General features: G+C 31.6%; 1 protein-coding gene across 3 annotated transcripts in view; it reads right to left on the bottom strand.

The window, feature by feature from the left end:
* Positions 1 to 557: 557 nt before the first annotated feature.
* The window catches only part of LOC127706757 (transforming growth factor-beta receptor-associated protein 1-like), a 78,191-nt gene continuing 56,725 nt past the window's right edge, over positions 558 to 22,023 (bottom strand). For all 3 annotated transcript variants that reach the window (XM_052211419.1, XM_052211421.1, XM_052211420.1), the window contains one exon: positions 558 to 4,739. In XM_052211419.1, coding sequence (XP_052067379.1) covers positions 4,598 to 4,739 — 142 coding nt within the window. In that variant the 3' untranslated portion in view covers positions 558 to 4,597. The remainder of the gene's footprint in view (positions 4,740 to 22,023) is intronic.

Raw genomic sequence — 22,023 nt, 5'->3', positions numbered from 1 at the left:
TTCATTTTACAGTTTAGGAAATTGTTCATTAGCCTTGATAAATTATGATTTATTAAATTTTAATCATGCAAAGGATATATTTCTTGGCACCATGAAGCTGTTTATTTTGTTACCTTAACAATTATTTGATCATTATTGATATTTTTTTAACAAATTTTGTTTACAAAGTTGGTTTATATATACAAGAGTTCAAGAATTTCACAAAAATGTTTTTTTTAAAATAAGTGTTTTCTTATTCAAAGAAAATAATCTCAAAACTGAATTGTGACTTTTTGTCCTGTGACTCTGTCATACATTCCCTTAGACTACTATAATCTTTATAGAAAAATCTCAATTTTATTTTTAGATTTCATGAATAAAAGTGAATTTGAACATATTATTTGCATTTCATTTTAAATCTTTGAATTTAATTGTATTTTCTGATAATTTCTGAAAAAATCGATTCACCATTTTCTTATATATTTTTGAAGTTTAACATGACCTAGTTGTATGTAAAAATCCTCAAAAGTCTGTTACATACACAATTACTATTCATGGCCTTAAGTACAATTCTCGGAGAATGACCTGACATTGTTTACAATAATTAATGTCACTGACCAACATTTATAAACTATTTACACAGCTTAGAGATGTAATAGGGCAATGATACACACATCATACTAAACAACAAATTAACAATAAAAGAAAAACAAATTGATAATGACAATTTTATTGTGTATTGCCATTAAAATGTTTTTGATTTATAAGACATTAAACAATGATAGATAAGGTGTCATTTCTGACAATATTGCACTAAATGATATACCTAAAATAAAATATTTTATGAAGATACATTGTGTAATAGTTAAACACTTGTCACATTGTGTAACTGTTAAACATATGTCACACTATTTGTAGACTTTGAAATTACATGAATAAAAAAGTCAGAATATTACACATTTACACTTGTTTTCATGCTGTAAGGGAGCTACCATTTGATTTTTAGGGGGGGGGGGGCTAGGATGAAAAATGTTGTCCTGCATTTTTTTTTAGTTTTAATCTCTGTCCTGCCTTTTTATTTTTCACTCTATTCGGTCCTGCCTTTTTTTTATTAGTTTATCCTGACTTTTTTTACATAAATTGTCATCCTGCCTTTTTTTTGCCAAGTTGCTCATCCTGCCTTTTTTTCAAATTTCATCCTAGCCCCCATAAAAATTAAATGGTAGCTCCCTAATCCAAACATAACTGTGATTTCTTATGTCCATCATATGTAAAATTACAAAATAAATGGTAAACTATTATTAGATTGTTGATATTAGTTTATGCGTAATAAGTGATGATTTGGCACACATATAAACTATAAATGCATTTTATGCAACAGGTCTGCATTGGCTCCTCCAATAATAATTTAGAAAAGAATCCTGAAATAAGCCCCAAAGCAGTCATTTTGTTTCTGTTTCCAAAGAAGATTCCTCCATTTTATCCATTCATTTCCACAGAAGGTTTCTTCATTCCACCCATATCCAAAGAGGGTTTTTATTTTAACAAATTTATATCCCCCATTTTAACTGTTGATAAAAATAGACAATAAAAACATCTAAATAATTCAATTTTCATCAATGGAGATCCCTGAATGCATCACCATTCAAAACTCCAATACTCAGTACTTATTCATCAACATATTTAGCAGGTAATCAGAAAAATATTTTTATGGCTAAAAACTTATCTACAGCATACTACCTTCTTCCTAAACAGACTCCAACCAGAGAAATCACCCTTATAACACCTTAAAAGCTCTAAAGCTATTTGAGCATAACTAAGAAATTGGGCCCTATATTTTGCCTGTACCCCAGATACCAAAATGGTCTATCTTATTAAGGTCATGGCTGGCAGGACATCAGACATCAATTATTTGTTACCGGTAAGATTACAAAATTACCAACAACCATCTGTTCAAGATGGCAAAGTTTATGAATGAGTGATCAAACTGATGAATGACATGATTTTAATTATATAAAATATAAGTATTATGATGATCACTGCCATGAAAATTTTCTGAATATTTCATATCATCAATTCCTTTATCAATTCAAAAAATTCTAGCTGTAGGCTACCCCGATGTCGGTGGAAATTTGAACATGTAAATTTGTTGCATAAAAGTTTGTAATGAAATAGAAAAAGTTATGGAAATTAGCATTAACGGCAAGTACTTGGTGATGCGATCTACTGTAATATAAAATATATTAATGAAAGGGGGTAATTTGAGCAAGACAAACAGCAGTTATGTATAAGTCAACCTGACATGTGAAGGAATAAAAAGCATTCTTTTAATAGCAAGTCAAAACTAGGTGTCTAGGTTGTGTTTTTTCATGACAGCAAAACCCTGTATTATCATTCCAGATTCATCAAAATGTCATGTTTTGATATTGGGAATAGAAATTATGACACTTTCATTTTATATGCAGACCATTTGGAATTTCATCGATTCAAAAATTCTAAACATCACTTCACTGCCTAATATCATCTAACAAATATTTAACAAAACAATTAAAAGTTTACATCATAACATCACATCCATAGTATTTATTCACTAACATTTCAACATCACTTTGAGTGACTAGTTTTAAAAATGTGAAAAGATTTGTTGCTACAAAAAAGTAAAAACAAATACTTGAATTGTATAAACAAGAGTTAACTTATAATAAACCTTTATAGACAGATATTCTGTCTGATAGGATGGTGAACTCTTCTACCATTATATTACAGTTTTTTGAGCTAACAAAATATGCAACCTTAACTAGGGTTTATTGGTGAAATGTTGGTATTCAGTTTCACATAAATATACGGTTGTTGCAATCTTTTTGAAAGTTAAAGTCATCATATGTAAACCATATGTAAAAATAATGTGTGTGCATGCACTGTAAATGTATTAATTTTCATGATATCTAAGTTTTTTGTTTGCAGCAGCATTATTGTGGTACTAATAATACTTTATATGAAAAATAAATTTTACAGTGAGAAAACCTACTATCAAAAGTTCCGTCAAGGTCAAATGACTTCTGTCAAATGGACAAAAAAAAAAACACCAAACTATTTCAAATATTGTTGACTAATCATGTACAGTTTAAACTTGCCCTATTTTTTGTTGTCCATAACATTGTCTACAAATTTCGAATATTTTGGTCCAGTCACCAGGTACTTAGAATTCTTGTCGTAAACCCCTAATGATCACAAATTATTATGTAACAAAAGGTTATATCTCTAAAATGTTTAATATTGAGATGCACAAAAAAAAAAACACCTTTATCTGCTTTTGATGGGTCATAATATTGTGATAAAACTTAGAAGATAAACCAACAATGAATATGGAAACCTAAAAAATACTGCTTTTAATTAAACAAACTCGTCAAATCAACCAAAATCAAACCTTATTTGTATTTTATATTACAAAACCTTTCAGAAAGTTTGTTAAAGAAAATTATTGAAGCACTTTTAAAAAAGCTATTTTTTTTCAAGCCTGCTTTAAGCATTCATTAACTGCATTAGAAATCCTGTACAAACATTTCAACAAAAAATATTCCCCCAAGAAACCATTTACGTCCCTCATTAGATAAAATATATTTGCCCTACCTCTCAAGATTTGTTTTTTTTGGTACTGATATAGAAAAAAAAATCAATATAAAACCATAGATTTAATTCATCATTTATAATATGACAGAAAGAAAATTGCTACTTTATGTTCATTTCTATTTAGAATATAGGTCCTTAGGCTACTACAATATGATAAATCAAAACTCGGAGGGTTGTCATTAAAAACCACTGTGTTGAAATATCAAGATGTTGTCAATGACTAATTTACAATTATCCCATCAATACTCATAAATAGGGGTTGTTTAAACAACGACCTATTATTGAAGACAATATGTTTAAAACCTCTTTATGTCTTTTTTTTCTATTTTGTCCTGTTGTTGCATTTCTGTCTCATTTATATAAACCCTGCGTCTTTATTCATAAATACATTTATCATATCAATTGAAATCAATTTTTCCCCCTAATGCTGATTTGGAGAAACAAGGCAAACAAATTTTAAATCTGAACTATCTTTAGTCAAATATCTTATTTTACACTCCTGCCGGAGTGGGAGACTCAAGCTTAGAGTTTATTTTGATTCACCAATCTAAATAGAATTTTCAAACCCCCCCCAAAAAAATGGTCTGCACAGGATATTTTAAAGGACAGTCCACTAGAACAGAATTTATTAAGCAGAAAATCAAGATATCATACACTAAAGGTATGATAAGAATGTCTTTAACATTATACAGCAAAATGTGGTACAACATGTTTTAAGGCTTGATGTGGCAGTATGAGTTACAAACAACCGTATAATGAGCACATTTGACATACATGACATTAATTCAGGTTACATTTTGATATACATGTACTTAAACATGATGCACTTCCTCTATACAACAAAATTTCACTGTTGGCAAGTAAAAACACCACACACACAAAAAGTTTTTCTCACAGAACAAGTATACCATGGGCTGATGATGAAAAAATCTTTTATCAACAATTTACTCTGTTTATCACTGGTATAAACTGTAGATATAGGATCATGTCAGGAACGTTTCGTACTGAACAGTTTTCCTGTTACTGGACATATATGTTTATTTTTAGCACAATGCACATGAGTTACAACACCGTTGGGATATCGTACAAACGCAGTGTCATTAAATGCCCTGCTACATACAGCACACATTCTGAAAAAGATAAAAAAATATTTTGTTAATCAAATTTGTTAATTAAACTTAAAAACTTTTATAAAATCAGGACGATAAGGAGCTTGACATATTGTATGGATATATGTCTATTGTTGCCTTCTCTAGAAATGTTTTGATTATTTTTGTCTTTGGGTTGCAGTCTCATTGATGTATACCCCACATCTCCTTATGTTCATAACAGACATATGACAGATGATAGTTAGCATGCTCATATCCTCTACCCAAACACATCAGTGTCAAGTTAGAAGTCTCTTACCCCTAAAAAAAATATGAAACAGCCATTTCTGATTTCCTCTGATAATTGAACTGAAAGAAGTAATTCTGACATGATTTAAATGGAAGGTGTGACATCATAAATAATTATGCAATATAGTAATGTCCAATTACATTAGCGGTACCAATTTTACTGCACCATGAGATGCACATTTCAACAATTTATGTCTCTTCAGTGGTGCTTGAAGCCAAACTTAATTTCTAAAGATGATCCCCCATCAAACATTTCAAATGTATTATCAGAGTAACTTTCATACAAATTTGAGGAGTAATTGACAAGAATTAAAAAGTTGCAGGCAATGCCAAAGTGATGAAAGGTCAATTGAGTGATGTAATGCATTGCCTTGAGGTTTAATAGAATGTAGCATTTCTGTAGTGGAAATTAAATTCTAATGGTAAAGAACCACACAATAATAGATATCTATTCAAATTCTTTTTACAAGTCATTCAAAATGCTGGCAGAAGTGTCATCATATAGACATTTTTCTTAATGATGTCTGACAGATGTGTTACTCTAAAAGTTTTCTTTCCAGATGGTTTCTTTGATGTAACCAATCACTTTCTTTTTAAGGTGCATCTACCAAGTCAGTAGCACCATAGTCAAGTCCATCTGTTGATTTCATTTTTGATATCTATAATTATTGAAAGCAGTTTTTTAATTGATAAAAATATCTTAATCTTATCTTTAGAAAGTATTATCTGGATTCAGCAAGCTATAGACCTTAGACGGCTGCATATATATATATCTGTAGTTCAGGCTGTTTGTATTAGAAAATTATTTTTAAAAAAAACTCTGATGAAATTATAAAATTTAAAAGCACAAAAAAAAACAACTTTATATTGAACACAAAGTTTCAACAGATTGCAGTGATGAACTATGAGAGTAACACATTGAAATCAAACTAGGAGAAAGTAAATGTAAGGAAGGTGAAAATTGAATTTCTAAAATGTTCCAAAGAACTACTGTCACTTTATATCATCAAATATTATCTATAATTTTCAAAAATTAAAACAGCACTTTAAAAATTTCATGCACCCGAAGCTTTTCTAGATTAACCTTCATCAGGAATGCTCAAGGCAGAATATTTGAAAGCCAAGGATGTATGAGAACCAAAACACGAAGAGCTATATGACAAATAAGGGCCTTAAAATAATAACCAAATCCATGTCAACTTTAAATATTTGTCAAAATATAAAATAGCATCTCAAGTTTGAAACGGACCACATTTTGAAATAAAAAAAATCCAGTTATTTTTCATGCAAGATTACTAATTTTAATATGTTACCTTGCTTACAAAAGGACAGTCAAATGAAGACAAATAAAAGCCAATCTTATTACCACACCTGACAACTTATAACTCTCAACAACCTATAAAGTCATTCAATTAATAGGCAAGTGTCAAATATCTTCTTCACAACATTTCTCCTTACATATTGGTATCCTGAGAGAGAAATTCATTGAAAACTTTCAATAGAATTTTATATCTCAAAACCTGAAAACGTGTATTACACAATCAAAGATCCTGAAATCTGTCTGACTGTAGGACATTTCTGGCATAATTTGGTTCAGTCATATATGCTCAGTTTTCTCAATTGAATTATCTCATATTTTCATGTCCCTGGCCTTTTATAGCCAATTATATGGAATGGGTTTTTTCTCATTGTTGAAGGCTGTACAGTTGCCTATAACTGCTTACATCTACTTCATTTGAACTTTGGTTGATAGTTGTCTCATTGGCAATCATACCACATCTCCTTATTTTTATATTTTAAGGGGTGTCTGACCTAATGTTTGACAGCAATAAACTTAAAACAAACAAATAATTATATCTTTAGTCAGGCAGATTGTCTTTCGAAACAGATTTTCTAAGAGGTTCTCTAACTGAATGTCTGATATATGTGATATCATCTTTTATCAAATGGAAACAGCCAAACAGTTAAGTTAAAAATCAGTTTAACTGTGAGGTTTGGAATCACAAAAGAAATAAAAAGTACCTTTTTAATCACTTTTTTTTGTATTGCAAATAAAAAAAAAAGCAGGGTACAATGTTCATGGTAGTATTTGATTCAAAACAGACTATTTATCAATTACTGAGTTAAATGCTGAATTAAGATTGTAATGGGTAAACAGTTATGAGATGCAATATAATATAATAGATACAATTATTTCTATACTACTTTGTTGAAAAACATATTTAAATAAATTTCATATTCATGCATTTGAATGGGACCTAACCGAAAATAGTACAGCACTATTAAAAAAAAAAATTATCGGTAGATAAATATAGACGTGGGAAGAATCATTAATGTAATTTCTTTGAATTGAAGACATAACATAATGTGTTGCTTCTACAAAGTTTTTCCATTCATAAAAAAATACAACTGCGTGCTAACATGCTATTTTTTATTAAACTCAATTAAAATTTTGATATAATGTTTTTCTATCATTTCTATGCCAGTACAAGGAGATACGACAACATTTTTTCAATTTAAGAATTAAGAGATATTACCACTATAAAAGTATTTCCAAATACAAGGAGAATTAAATATCCACTGACAGAAATGTCTATCCTCAACAGAAGAATATAGGGTCAGCCAATTTGACTATATGTAAAATGGCATGATCACTTCAAGTGCATAACAATTTTTATGACAACTGTGATAATGAAAGTTCTAAAAAAAATTAGAAAGGCATGTTTGGAACAACAAAAGAGAAATATATTAAAGTCCAGCTTGACCTCTATGTAACAGATTCTAAACAACTTATGGAATTTAAATTTTGAAAACCCAAAACAGGACAATTAATTAACTGCTCATGGGTAACAGTAATGCAGTTCTTGTTGTCTGATGTGGGAAGGATAAAAATAGTTTCAGAGAAGACTTTTGTAAATTGGTAAATAAAAATCAAATATTGCCCCCTGGCAGCCATGTTTTGACTTTGTATGCAAGATCTCCCATGTATTATTCTTGCCAAATTTGTTTCAAATAGGCGAAATAGTTTCAGAGTAAACGTTGAAAATGTATATTGTCTAACTCAATGTTAATAGACAACTATATTGTCTAACTCAATGTTAATAGACAACTAAGTACAGATGCAAAGTGATGACAATAGTTCACGGACTCAAAATGCTGTTTGATTTTTCATCTTTGTACCTTATACTGAATACTTTCTTCAGTGCTTATCAAATTTACTACCAAACAAAGGTTGCTTGTAAGGTGTGCAAATAATGTTTTCATCATTTGGACTCTAGTGGATAGTTGTCTTATTGGCAATCATACTACATCTCCTTACTTTTATATTCAATAGGGATGGGACTCATAAGCTACAAAATGGCCATAAGCATTTGATTTAACAGTACCAGTAATGAAGAGTAGCCTGAAATGCAGGTAGATTGCTGTAGGGTGTTTACCTCACAAAATTAATCCTCAGTTGTGTAAATTACTTATACTTACGTAATATAAAAAACTGATTTTGGAATCAAGTCTGAATGTAATAACGAGGAAATGATGAAATATTTTGATGTGGTTAACTAAACATTTTATTACATTCCATGGTTGACAATAATTTGTTCTGTGTAGGTAGAGAGATTAATTTGTTACAATGATGATGCTATAATTTGACTAACAATGTGTCAATGGTCTAGTCAATACTAATGTCATTGATGACTGTATAAGGCTGCTAAACACCCACGTAGTCTATGTTTCAACAAACTTATCTAAAGCTAAATGAAAAGAATTCATATACCACAAAACACGAACATGCAGCCCACAAATAACTTCTTCCAAAGGTGTGAGGAAAAATGAGAAATATTGTTGATCTGAAGTCGGATCTCCAACTATCATAAATGTAGATTCAAGATGTGAATCTTTCATACATCATTCCATATATAGACAGACCTTTCATACATCATTCCATATATAGACAGACAACAAAAAAGGGGGCAATAGAAAAATCATTTGTCAAACATTGTTTTCCTGTCCATTTAAGTCTGAACTAAGTGATGGTAGGACTATTGATGAGGACAATACCTCTTAAATGGTAATAAACCCTCCCCCTAATCAATGGTGCTATTCTAAAGCTAGCTTAATTATTCTGAGAAGCAATATATATTGCAAGAGTGAGATAGCTTTTAAAGCAAAATATACATGATTGGTCAATATTTCCGATTTTGATGAAATTTTGTATGCATTAAGAAATTATTGAACTGAATCTCTCTCTCTCAATATCTAAAAATTGTATAAATAGCATTTATACTTCTAGAGATACTATAAGTCAGTTAAAAATTTGTGAAAATTGCATTTTTCACATTTGAACTGGTATCTTAAAAATGTATTCACTAAAGTATTTAAATTTCTCACTCCTGATTACCTGATATGGCAGAGTTAAACTAGATTTGTAAGCTGCTTAGTTTCTAGAAACCAATATGGGTTTTATAAGGCTTTTAAAAAATGGTGTAATGGTGGCTTCTTCTCTTCAATTCAACATTTAAAGTAGACACAACATTTTGCAGGGCTCTTAGTGGCTGAGCTGTTTTAGTATTTGGTAGATATCTTCCTGTACAGATAATTACTTGGTTAGGAGTTTGTCTTCTACATGAGTAAATCAGATGTCTACCACAGTATGTACCATAGTTTTTCAGTTCTTTGTATTGTAACGTCTGTGAATCATCACTGGAACTTAATTGATTTCCTCCATAGTAAAACTTTCTACCATCAAATTATATTATTTACAATGAAAGGTCTTGAAAAAAACCAAACAGTAAATATATGAATATTGCTCAGCAATACTTTCAAAATACAGCTGTGTACAGTTTCTAACATACTTGGCACCAGGAAGAGAAAACCAGCATCTTGTTTATCAAATACCACAATATACAAGTCAGACATATCTAAAACGGACAACTATAATCTGTACACAATGTCAAAGTGATAAAACCTTCCTAAAATATATATAATAATAACAACCAAAACATGAACACAGAATATGACCTTAAAATTTGTGTAGAGAAGATCATGTTTCATTTTTCTTTCCCTTCTGTGGCTGTTTTCTCATATATATGGCAACATTGTCTACCATTGCACAGCTCCGATATCTGTAGATTATACCTTCTTCATTTGAATTCCAATGAGGAAGATGTTTTAGACATATGCCTTATGTTCAACACATTGGGCAGGAGTTAGATAGTTCTTAATATTTATATACATGTACTTAAACATTTGAAAACTAAAGTATGTGTTTCAAAGTGGCCATTAGGTCTGATTTCAACTGGTCCAATGGTTTAAAAAAAATGTATTGACAATGAGGACAATGATGGCAACTGATGACAATAGCTCACATTAGCTCTTTTGGCAAGGTTAGCTGAAAAAAGGATCAATTTTGGGAATATGCATTCCTGTATTTCTCATGATTGAACACTTGACACATATAAATTTGTTTCCAGAAGATTGATTACAATTATAAGGAATTCACAGGTGTTAAAATCATCTTACTACACCTGTAATATAAAAATATCTTTTCCCTATCATTCAAACAAATCTGTTGGTCAAAGAAATTGTTACTAATACATTTATTCCTGTCTAAATATTAAGATAAACATTCAATAGATTTATCACTTGTTTATTTATGTAAAGTAAACATAAGTCATCTTATATGATAAATTTTATCATTTATTCATTTAGTATTCAGTACTTTGGTTCTTAATTGTACATAGATAGTAATTCATCAAAAAGAAAAAGAGTGTCTTAAAATACATTATATAAACAGCAGTTTAGACAGACAGATCCTAAACTGTTGAACCTGCAAATTACATGCATTGTAGTTTCTTTTCATGGATGTGATTTCCTCTAAAGTAGACTATACTTTGAACCTGGACATCTGCCCAATAACATAGCTTGATGCATACTAGAGATGAGTTAAATCTTGTTTCACAATTGGATACATGAAAAAATAAATTGTATGCAAATTGTCCTCAAATCTTTTTGGCTTTATAAACATTCTTATAAATGTCATTACTAATGATCTTCAGAAAATCATGTTGTGTCATATATTTTTTTGTTTTTTTGTCAGTTGTTTTTTTTTGTGGTTGAGCCAATCTAATGATCCAAGCCCTCTCCAACTGATTTTTAAATTTTGTTCTTATGTGGTGCTGTTACACCACTAACCCAGGTAAGGGGGAGGGATAAGCGCTCACAAACATGTTTAACCCCGTCACATTATGTATGTACCTAACTCACTGCTGTCAGTACCAAGTCAGGGTCCAGTAATTCAGTGTTTGTCTTTGGTTGCTGTCTGTTATATTCGGTATGTATCTAACTCACTGCTGTCAGTACCAAGTCAGGGTCCAGTAATTCAGTGTTTGCCTTGGTTGCTGTCTGTCACATTATGTATGTACCTCACTCACTGCTGTCAGTATCAAGTCAGGGTCCAGTAATTCAGTGTTTGTCTTTGGTTGCTGTCTGTCATATTCTGTATGTACCTTACTCACTGCTGTCAGTACCAAGTGAAGGGCCAGTAATTCAGTGTTTGTCTTTGGTTGCTGTCTGTCATGTTCTGTATGTACCTTACTCACTGCTGTCAGTACCAAGTCAGGGTCCAGTAATTCAGTGTTTGTCTTTGGTTGCTGTCTGTCATATTCTGTATGTACCTTACTCACTGCTGTCAGTACCAAGTCAGGGTCCAGTAATTTAGTGTTTGTCTTTGGTTGCTGTCTGTCACGTTCTGTATGTACCTAACTCACTGCTGTCAGTACCAAGTCAGGGTCCAGTAATTCAGTGTTTGTCTTTGGTTGCTGTCTGTCACATTCTGTATGTACCTAACTCACTGCTGTCAGTACCAACTCAGGGACCAGTAATTCAGTGTTTGTCTTTGGTTGCTGTCTGTCATATTTGTTTTTCTTTTATGTTTTATCAAATATAAGGCAGATGGTTTCTTTACATTTTACATTTTTCATGTCTGGGCCTTTATAGTTTACTATATGGTAAAGTTTTTGCTCATTGTAGAAGGTGGTACAGTGACCTATAGCTATAGATGCTTATCGAATTATGGTTTTTACCCTAATTTCATGGTTCTCTGAACATGAACATCTGATAGTGTAAAAGTACCGGTAGTACAATCTCAGGTTAAGGTTTATGGTAAATGTAGTTAAAGTAATGAAGTTGTGGTCACATCAACTTGAAACATAGTACACATATATTTCATTCATTGTGAGGTACATGTATATGTTAAATTTTAGATTTTTCCCACTGTTTTCACAGTTCTCTGATCATGAACATATGATTACATGGGCAGGGCATAGTGTCCTATGGCCACATATTATTGTGACTGCATGTTCTTCTATATACCTTTTGTTATTCCACTGAGTAAGATGAAAAAGGGGGAGGGTTAAATACTCAATAATAAGGTTAAATTAACACAGTGTATGTAACACAGTAACAGGTTAATGTGACTCAACTTAAGTCAGGGACTTATTGTCAATGGTTGTCTTTGGTTATTCTTTAGTGTTTTTATTCTTTATATAATTTGGTGCTGATGGTAGATGTTTTCACAATTTGCCTAATAACGTTAACAGTACCAATTTTTCTGCACCAGATGTGCATGTTTCTTCAGTGATGCTTGAGGCCAAATATTTGAAAATCCAAGATGCAGGAAAATTTCTAGTTTGACATATATCCTATAGACATGTTGCCTTATATATGTGTTTTGTGAGTTTTATTTTGTTAAGGGAAGCTGGGTCATTGATATTTCGCTCACATATCTTTTTATAAATATTCATATATAAAAAGTAACAACGAATATTTACAATTTGTCATCCTTAAGATTTAAATCTTAAATAATCTTCCTGGGTCATTTAAATTTCATTTTAATATTATTCAAAAGTAGAACTCATTAATAAATATATACATAGAAAAAATGCAAATTATCCATAATATCAGCATAAAATGTCTAACTTTCTCACATACATCAAAGTAGTTTTAGTGTGGTTGTTCTGCATAGATACAGTTAGTGTGAATCACTGAACAGGTCACACACATAACAATGAAGATGAATTTCTTTTGACAACTAAATAATGACTTTTGTCATTCTGAAATAGGTACTTTCTGTCACATATAATAGTGTGACTAACTGGGACTATTATGAGAAAATCAGCATGAATATTAGAGTCCTTATGAATCTGTTACTACACAAGTGAAAAAGACTCTGCATCTTATTTATTACAAGATCAACATGTTTCTAACATTTAAAAGTTGTATTAAAATTAATTAAAATTGCAGGGTATTAAAATGATATTTTTTTTCAATATATCTATGATTATTCAACATCATATGACAAACTATTTAGATATGATTATCATATAACTACTCTCAATTAATAGGCCGATTCCTAGTTCTGATGTACGCATGTTGAAGCTCCAGTTGAAGCAAGGTGTAAATGACATCATTGAACAATCTGCTCTTACTGCAACATAATGTACACATAAGGATTGTGTCATTTGAAATGAACGGGAAAATGCACAAACTTGAAACTTGTCTATGTGAAATTTTCTGAAATATTGTTCTGGAGAAGATGGGATATTCAATGAATAAAAATTGGTGTGTTGAAGAAAACAACAGCAAAAAATATCTTATCAATAAAAAGAACTTATAAAATGGTACTTTGATAATCACCAAAACACAAAAATATTCCATTTTAAGATGACTAATGAGACTAACTCTTGAATGGTAAATGTCAAACCCACCAAAAATAGAACTTGACCTGTATTTTATGATCCATGACATTTTGGCTACTAGTTTCGTAGTTTTTTGCTCAGACACTGATAAAAATGGACAAATTCATAGCAACAGTTAAAAAAAACACATGATAACAAAGAAATATCAAAGGCCCCATCTAATTAGTCACAGAAATAAGTTACAGATTTTCAACTACCAAAGTAAATTAGCAAATATTATTCAGTGTAAAACATGAAGTTATATGCAAAACTTGGTCATATAAACATTAAGTATCTAGCAAAACAAAGTGTAAAATAATCTATATAAAAAGTTCTTTAAACCAACAATGAAAAAGAACATTGACACAATTCTACTGAAGATGTTTTAATCAAACAATCCCCATCAATGGACTACAGTTCAATATTCAAACAAATTCTTTTGATATGGTTGTCCCTGTAAATCATATATAATGTGTACATGGTTATAAAATACAATAGGATCAGAGGATTTGTGTAATCAGGTGTTTCTTTATTGTTACCTGTCTGAGCATTCAATGAATGACTCTGATCCCATCAAATAACATATGGTCTGGAGAGGGTTAAAAGTACAAGTTTTAAGATGATATTACAAATGTCAGACATCTTTGCAAATTAAAGCCTGAAGTTATCATTTTTATTACTCTCGTAACTTAACACATCCTTGTTTACATGGTACTGATATTGTAATATCATAGGATATTTTTTAATTAAAAATTATGATTTAAAATATTCTATCTCCTGATTCCTGAATAATAAGTTTTAGGTATCCTGCTGCATCCCCATGGCTAATAAAAGAAATGTAGGCCAATGAGAAAGCAACCAACTGCATGACCAAAAACTTCAAAACAAATCATAAAACCAGTTCTCTTTGCGCTGAACTTGTTTTTTATTAAGTTTTTCCTGCGATTTCCTTCATTCATGAATATAAACTGCAAATAACTTGAATAAAGAGCTGCGCCATGAGCGCATGATACACCCATCGCTTTTTCAAAGAATAAAGTTCCATAACTCATCAATGTCATTTCAGAAATTTATAAAAAAACTAAAGGGAGGTTATTTCAATAGATATAAAGTTTCATGAAAACTGCTCAAAGCACTTTTGAGTTATGGTCTGAAAACTGAAAAATCCCCCTTATTTAATGAATAAAACCCCATAACTCTGAAAAGTAAAATCTAAAATTTATAAAAATCAAAAGGGAGCTCACGTCAATAGATATAAACAATTCACCAAAGTTTCATGAAAACTGCTCAAAGCATTTTTGAGTTATTGTCCGAAAACTGGAAAAAAAAACTTTTTTAATGAATAAAACCCCATAACTTGAAAACATAAAATCTAAAATTTATAAAAATCAAAAGGGAGCTCATGTCAATAGATATAAACAATTCACCAAAGTTTCATGCAAATTGGTTAAAGTGTTTTTGAGTTATTGTCCGACATGTTGACGACAGACGGACAACAGTATACCATAATACGTCCCGTAAACGGGCATATAAAAATTGTTTTACCGATTGACAATCTGAAGGGTAAAAGCAGCTTCCATAATTGTAAAATAAAATGTGTGTATAAAGGAGCTGTGAAAGGTAAGAAAATTATAGAAAAACAGGTATGGTTACCTCTAAACGTTTTTGGGGTTTTTATGTTGCTTGGTTGCTGACTTTTTTATTTATACCCTACATCTGCTTTTATTCATAAAGGTATGGAATCTAAACGGGTACATACAGAACAAACATGGGTTGTCATCACAGCATAAGTATGTTTAAATTGATGTGAAATTTTATGAATAGAAATTAATTTTCATGTTGAAAAATAGGCTTTAAAACTAAAACTTTAACAGTTGTATTTATTGTTAATTTCTTCTCGTCCTGAACATGCATGAAATATTTGCCACTGGATCAAAATTTAACAATGGCAATCAAAATACATGACAACAGCCCTTAATAAGATTTTGATACTCTGTCAACCTGACCCACTGGCTGGACTGTGTTTGTCCATTTAACCTTTGGCAGTATTTATTTGTTGACTGAAATGATGGCTGAACATGCACAATCATATTAAATTAGTTTTGCCAATGGTCATGTCAATTCCAAGGTCAAATAGAACATTTGAATTAAAAGTACCCTGGGTGACAAGGTGTGTGTCTAAATCAATCTTTATCTTGACCGATCAGAACATTTAACAAGTTTGATAATACCTTTGTACCACAAGTGGGTGGATGTAAACATCCTACTTTACACCATTAGATTCATATAATCTTTAAAAGTTGTAAGTCTAGAATTTTCATTACCGGTAGTACCACGTAGATATATATGTCTGGATGTTTTAATGTACTATTTATTTTAATATTTACTGTAAATAAAAAGAAAGGGTATAAAATTTGTGCACTGTATTTTATCACTGCATTAGTATAATTTACAGACAAAGATTTTATAAAAAGTCTCACATTTTAATTTTCTGATGCATTTTTAAAATTCTTTGTATCAAATTGTACTCAGTTATTCTTAAAAAAAAAACAATGTATTTTAACCATGTATCAATATAATGAGATGTGGTGTGATTGCCAATGAGTCAATTATCCATAAAAACCAAAGAAAAAAGATATGAACAGTTACAAAGGTCATCATACAGCCTTCAACAATGAACAAATCCCTTATCCTATCAGGAAATAAAAGGCCCCAGTTAAACAAAGTGTAAAACTACTCAAAAGAGAAACACCACCAGCCTGATAAAAATTACAAGAGAAAAAAGTAAAAAAAAATATTGGCAGACAGCAACAAGCAAGAGCCAGTGAATTACAGGTTCCTGGTATTTAACACACAGTAAGTATGTTACATTGACTTCTGGATTGATGTATTATTTGGTTGTTTTTTTTTATGATGGATACACAAATGACAATCAAGTCATATTTGTTTGCACCTATCCTAAGTCAGGAACCTGTTTCAGTGGTTGTCGTTTGTTGGTGTGGTTCATAAGTGTTTCTCATTTCTTGTTTTTTTTTATATAGATTAGAACATTGGTTTTCCTGTTTGAATTGTTTTACACTAGTCTTTTTGGGGCCCTTTATAGGTTGCTGTTCGGTGTGAGCCAAGGCTCCGTGTTGAAGGCCGTACTTTGACCTATAATTGTTAACTTTTTACACATTGTGACTTGGATTGAGAGTTGTCTCATTGGCACTCATACCACATCTTCTTATTCATAAGTATTGTTTTTATTGATCTTCATACTGACTTTTTGGCTTCTCTTCAACAATAAAATAAATAAAATATGAAAGATATGGTGTATCTAGTACACATTTTTATTTAGGGGCCAGCTGAAGCCCGCCTCCTGGTGCGGAATTTTCTCGCTGTGTTGAAGACCCATTGGTGGCCTTTGGCTGTTTTCTACTCTTTGGTTGGGTTGTTGTCTCTTTGACATATTCCCCATTTCCATTCTCAATTATATGACTTAAAATCACTATCAGCACATGTTAAAACAAGAAGCAATGGAACAGAACTTTAATTGCTGTTCTTCATCTCAAAGTTACAGTGGGACTTTCAAGAGTTAAAGCTCTCACTTTACTGCAAGATTAAGATGGTTCATTGAAACACTTAAAATGCCTCACAAAACAAGATAATACTTTGAATTAATAACTGTCTAAAAAATCCTCTTCTGTTAGACTCGAGTCTTTTATGGTTTACAAAATTAAGAGCTGAATACAAATTAAGGGATGTTTTATGTGAAAATACAAAAAAAAAAAAAAGGAACAGCTAACAAATTTTATGAAGCATTGATATTCATGTAGTATATATATACTACTAATAAACTATTTCCTACAAGCTGTGAACATTCTCATCCCTTAGGCTTTACTGTCACTTAAAGCTGCTGTTAAATAAACCACACAATATATATTTCTGGAGATTTAAAATACTTGTGGTTCAATAAATGAATTCTTCTTTCTGACTTCTGAATAAACCAGTCAATAACTGTAATATTGACCTCAGCAGGACTGATAATTTTAAATTTATGAAAAACAGGAAATACCTGGAAATTATTTATCACATACTGGGGTTACATAGAGTTCATTCTGTTCTGCATTTCTTGTGCTCAAGGATTTGTATAGTCACTATACAAATCCTTGTTGTGCTCAACTGACTGAATTAGAAATAATCATGTTTTTTCAATGTGAAACTGTGAATGCCAATATTCATAGTGATTCTGGTTAAAACAAATTCCCATTTGCATGAATGTTAAAAAACAGCAGTATTTTACAAGGACAAAAGTTTAACTTCTTCATATATATAGGTGTCCAAATTAGGACTAGCATAAATAAAAGGTTTTTTTTTCAGCATAATTATCACTCAGTATATTATATGAAGTGTCTGCATAATGCCTTGATAATAATTTCATTGTAAAGTATTTCTTTATAACTATGTAAAGTTTAAATTAAGTACTACTATTATTCTGAGCTATTGATTTATTGAAGTCTTGTATAATAGAAACAAAGCACTGATCACAAAGCCCATACATACTTTTTCTTTTTAAGGGAACAATTAATTAACTGTCATTGTCCTGATTTGGTACTTTTATCTGAAAGCTAGTTCTATTTCCATTACACCTCCTCAGTTTCATATCAGTCATACTTTAAGTAGAGAACAACACAATTGTGGATTTTAATAGCCCCTTTCAAAAGTAACTGGTCTTGTGCCAGTCAACGGGCAATAATATCTTCAATAGAATACTGTATAAAACTACTAAAACATTTTACATGAGTATAAAGCATGAAAAGGAATTTCCATAAAACAACCTGTATTGTTAAAATGGAAAGTTACATCATAAAAGAAATTGCATTAAAACGGAATAAATCTGTTTTAAATGAAAAAGTTTTTATCAAAAATTTGTGAAGACAAAAACCTCAGGCTTTCATATCCGTGTTGCAGGGTGCTTACTCCTAGGTAACGTCCATCATTGAGATAAAAATCCACCCACCCACTGATAACACATAATAACAGTCTGGGCTGGGTACATAAATATCATTACTTTTGGAATTTAAACTATATATAGTAATATTTTGAAACGTTGTCATCAGAATGCGTCAAATTGTACGATTGCATTTGTTGGCACTCATAAATTCCTGCTAAATCATTACAAGGAACTATGGACATTTTTCTGTTTTAAGCAAGAACTGGAAAATTTGACCAAATGGCACGTTTAGGATATTTTTCTAAATATTTCTTAGGTCCACCTACAGAAACAATAACAAAGAAAAACAAATGGAAAGATATTTTCAGTTTTTATGGTCCAGCTATGGTTGTTGTACATAGATAAAAACCTTTTGTAGATAAAAACTGAAATAAGTGTGATATGCAGTTAAATTAGAAACTACTTAAAGCTATTATATGTTTTTTAAAATGATAGAATAATGAAAGTAAAAAGGGAATGTGTCAAACTGACAATAACTTAACCAAGAGCAGAAAACAGCCCAATGCCACCAATGGGTCTTTAACGCAGCAAGAAAATCCTGCACCCAGAAGCAGACTTCAGCTGGCCCTTAAACAATAATGTATACAAGTTCAGCTAAATGGACGCTATACTAAACTCCAAAACAAACAAATGAACCAGAATTTAAAAAAAACCACAGGACTAACAAAGGCTACAGGTTCCTGACTTGGGACAGGCACAAAAATGCAGCAGGGTTAAACATGTTTTGTGAAATCTCAACCTTGCCCCTATACCTCTAGCCAATGTGGAATAAACAAACACACAACAAAATGCACAGAAAAACCTCAGTTGAAAAAAAGTCTAAGTCCGATGTATGTGACGTTAAACAAGTCAACAATTTCTCCTACTTAAGGACACACAAGGTTCGTTCAAGATTCTTTTGTAAATTAGTACATTAAGCATGACAGTCTCTAAAAGTGTTAAGTACTTGCACTTAAAACATAGTACCAGCAGCTAATGGGGAACCACTATCCAACATAAAAGATATGGGTTATCTCATCTCTTTTAGAAAAACCTCAATCTAAATGGATTTCCCTTTCAAAAGATGACCATTAAGTCCAGGATTGATAAATGTCCTCATGCAAGATAAATGGCATAGTCTAAGTCCCAACCCAAGGTTATCACAAGCTGGTGTAAATACCTATACAGGTAGAATCTCCAGGGAATTACAGGGTACATCAGGTATGTTGACACCTAGTGATCATTAGAGGAGAAATTGATCATCCTGCATATCAAATACAGATATAAAACTAGAGGCCTATATGTACTGATCTTCTCTAAGTCTTACGTTATACAAGAGAGCTGTATAAAAATAAGAAGTGTGGAATGATTACCAGTCAAACAACTATCCGAAAGGGACCAAATAACGTAGATGTAAGCAACTATAGCTAACCCTATTACCTTCAACAATGAGCAAAACCCACACCCAAAGTATGCTATAAAAAACTCAATTGTCAGCATGACACTAGGTAAAAAACGGTCAAATGAGAAAAACACTTGCCAGATTTATGAACAAAACAATAAATGTAAAACAATTGTTAAATATGATACCCTATAATATATAGACAGCAACTGCTGAATTTCCTGCTCCAGACTTTTGATAGACACATACATGTCTTTTGAATGGTAACATGATATATTACCAATGCATATATCATAACAATTTATAGAAATTCAGTAGGTAGCTTCTGCAAAGAAGATCCACAGGGATGAACAGCAGAGATAATATGACTGCTATTTTAATAAAATGCTCCGCAGGGCGCAGCTTGATACGACCGCAGAGGTTGAACCCTGAACAGTTGGGGCAAGTATGGACACAACATTCAAGCTTGATACAGCACTGAATTTGGATTGTGATTAAATATTTGACACAGCATAGGTTTCTGACACAGAATGAATGTGGTCTAAGAACTTAATGATTTTTAATTTACCTATTTAAACCATATCATTATTATTTGTTTTATATATAAATCAGAAATAACCAATTTAAAATGGAAAATTTTAAAGAAAAAAACAGGAAAAAAAGGGGAAAAAAATCCCTCCCCCAATTTTTTTGAACCCCCTTATGATTCATCACCCCCAAACTCAATCCCAGCCTTCCCTTTGTGGTATGGTACCTTGCAGTACAATTTCAGAGAGATCCATACACTTGAACACAAGTTATTGTCTGGAAACTAGAAAAATGCTTGTTTTTAGGGCCCTTTTTGGCCCCAAATTCCTATACATTTAGGGCAATTACCCCCAAACTCAAACCCAGCTTCCCTTTGTGATATGGAACCTTGTAGTACAATTTCATAAAGATTCATACACTTACACACAAGTTATTGTCCTGAAATTAGAAAAATGTTTGTTTTTTGCCCCTTTTTGGCCCCCAATTCCTAAAATTTTGAGGCAATTACCCCTAAAATCAATCCCAGCCTTCCCTTTGTGGTATGGTACTTTGCAGTACAATTTCAGAGAGATCCATACACTTGAACACAAGTTATTGTCTGGAAACTAGAAAAATGCTTATTTTTGGCCCCTTTTTGGCCCCGTATTCCAAAAACGTTTTGGCCAATTACCCCCAAACTCAATTCCAGCTTTCCCTATGAGATATGGAACCTTGTAGTACAATTTCAGAAAGATCAATACACTTACACACAAGTTATTGTCATGAAACTAGAAAAATGCTTGTATTTTGCACCTTTTTTTGGCCCCTTATTCCTAAAATTTTGAGGCAATTACCCCCAAAATCATTCCCAGCATTCCCTTTGTGATATGGAACCATGTGGTACAATGTCAGAGAGATCCATACACTAACACACAAGTTATGTCTGGAAGTTACAAAAATGCTTATTTTTGGCCCCTTTTTGGCCCCTAATTCCTGAACTGTTGGTACCATAACCCCCAAAATCAATCCCAACCTTCCTTTTGTGGTATTGAACCTTATGGTAAAATTTCATAGAGATCCATTCACTTAAACTAAAGTTAGAGTGCGAAAACCAATGTGTCTTCGGACAACGCCAACGACGACGCCAACATCATTCCAATATACGACCGCAAAATTTTTTTGCGGTCGTATAAAAACAAAGACATGTTGAATAGGGGCAAAAAAAAAATTTGCCTTGCAACAGGTCACCTAAGTGCCTTCAAAGAGTTGCTGTAAGGGATCTTAATATGCAGAGGGTGTGGCACTGTCCCTGTGAGAGATATCAGATTTTTAACATCCCATTTCCATACAGATCAAGATGAATTTTTGTGCCAATGCTCGATTGATATTGAAAAATTTCAA

Source organism: Mytilus californianus, unplaced genomic scaffold (genome assembly GCF_021869535.1).
Source record: "Mytilus californianus isolate M0D057914Y unplaced genomic scaffold, xbMytCali1.0.p SCAF_6, whole genome shotgun sequence".
Lineage (NCBI taxonomy): Eukaryota > Metazoa > Mollusca > Bivalvia > Mytilida > Mytilidae > Mytilus > Mytilus californianus.
Note: the sequence above shows the minus strand (reverse complement) of the source record. Positions and strands in the feature narration are given on the sequence as shown.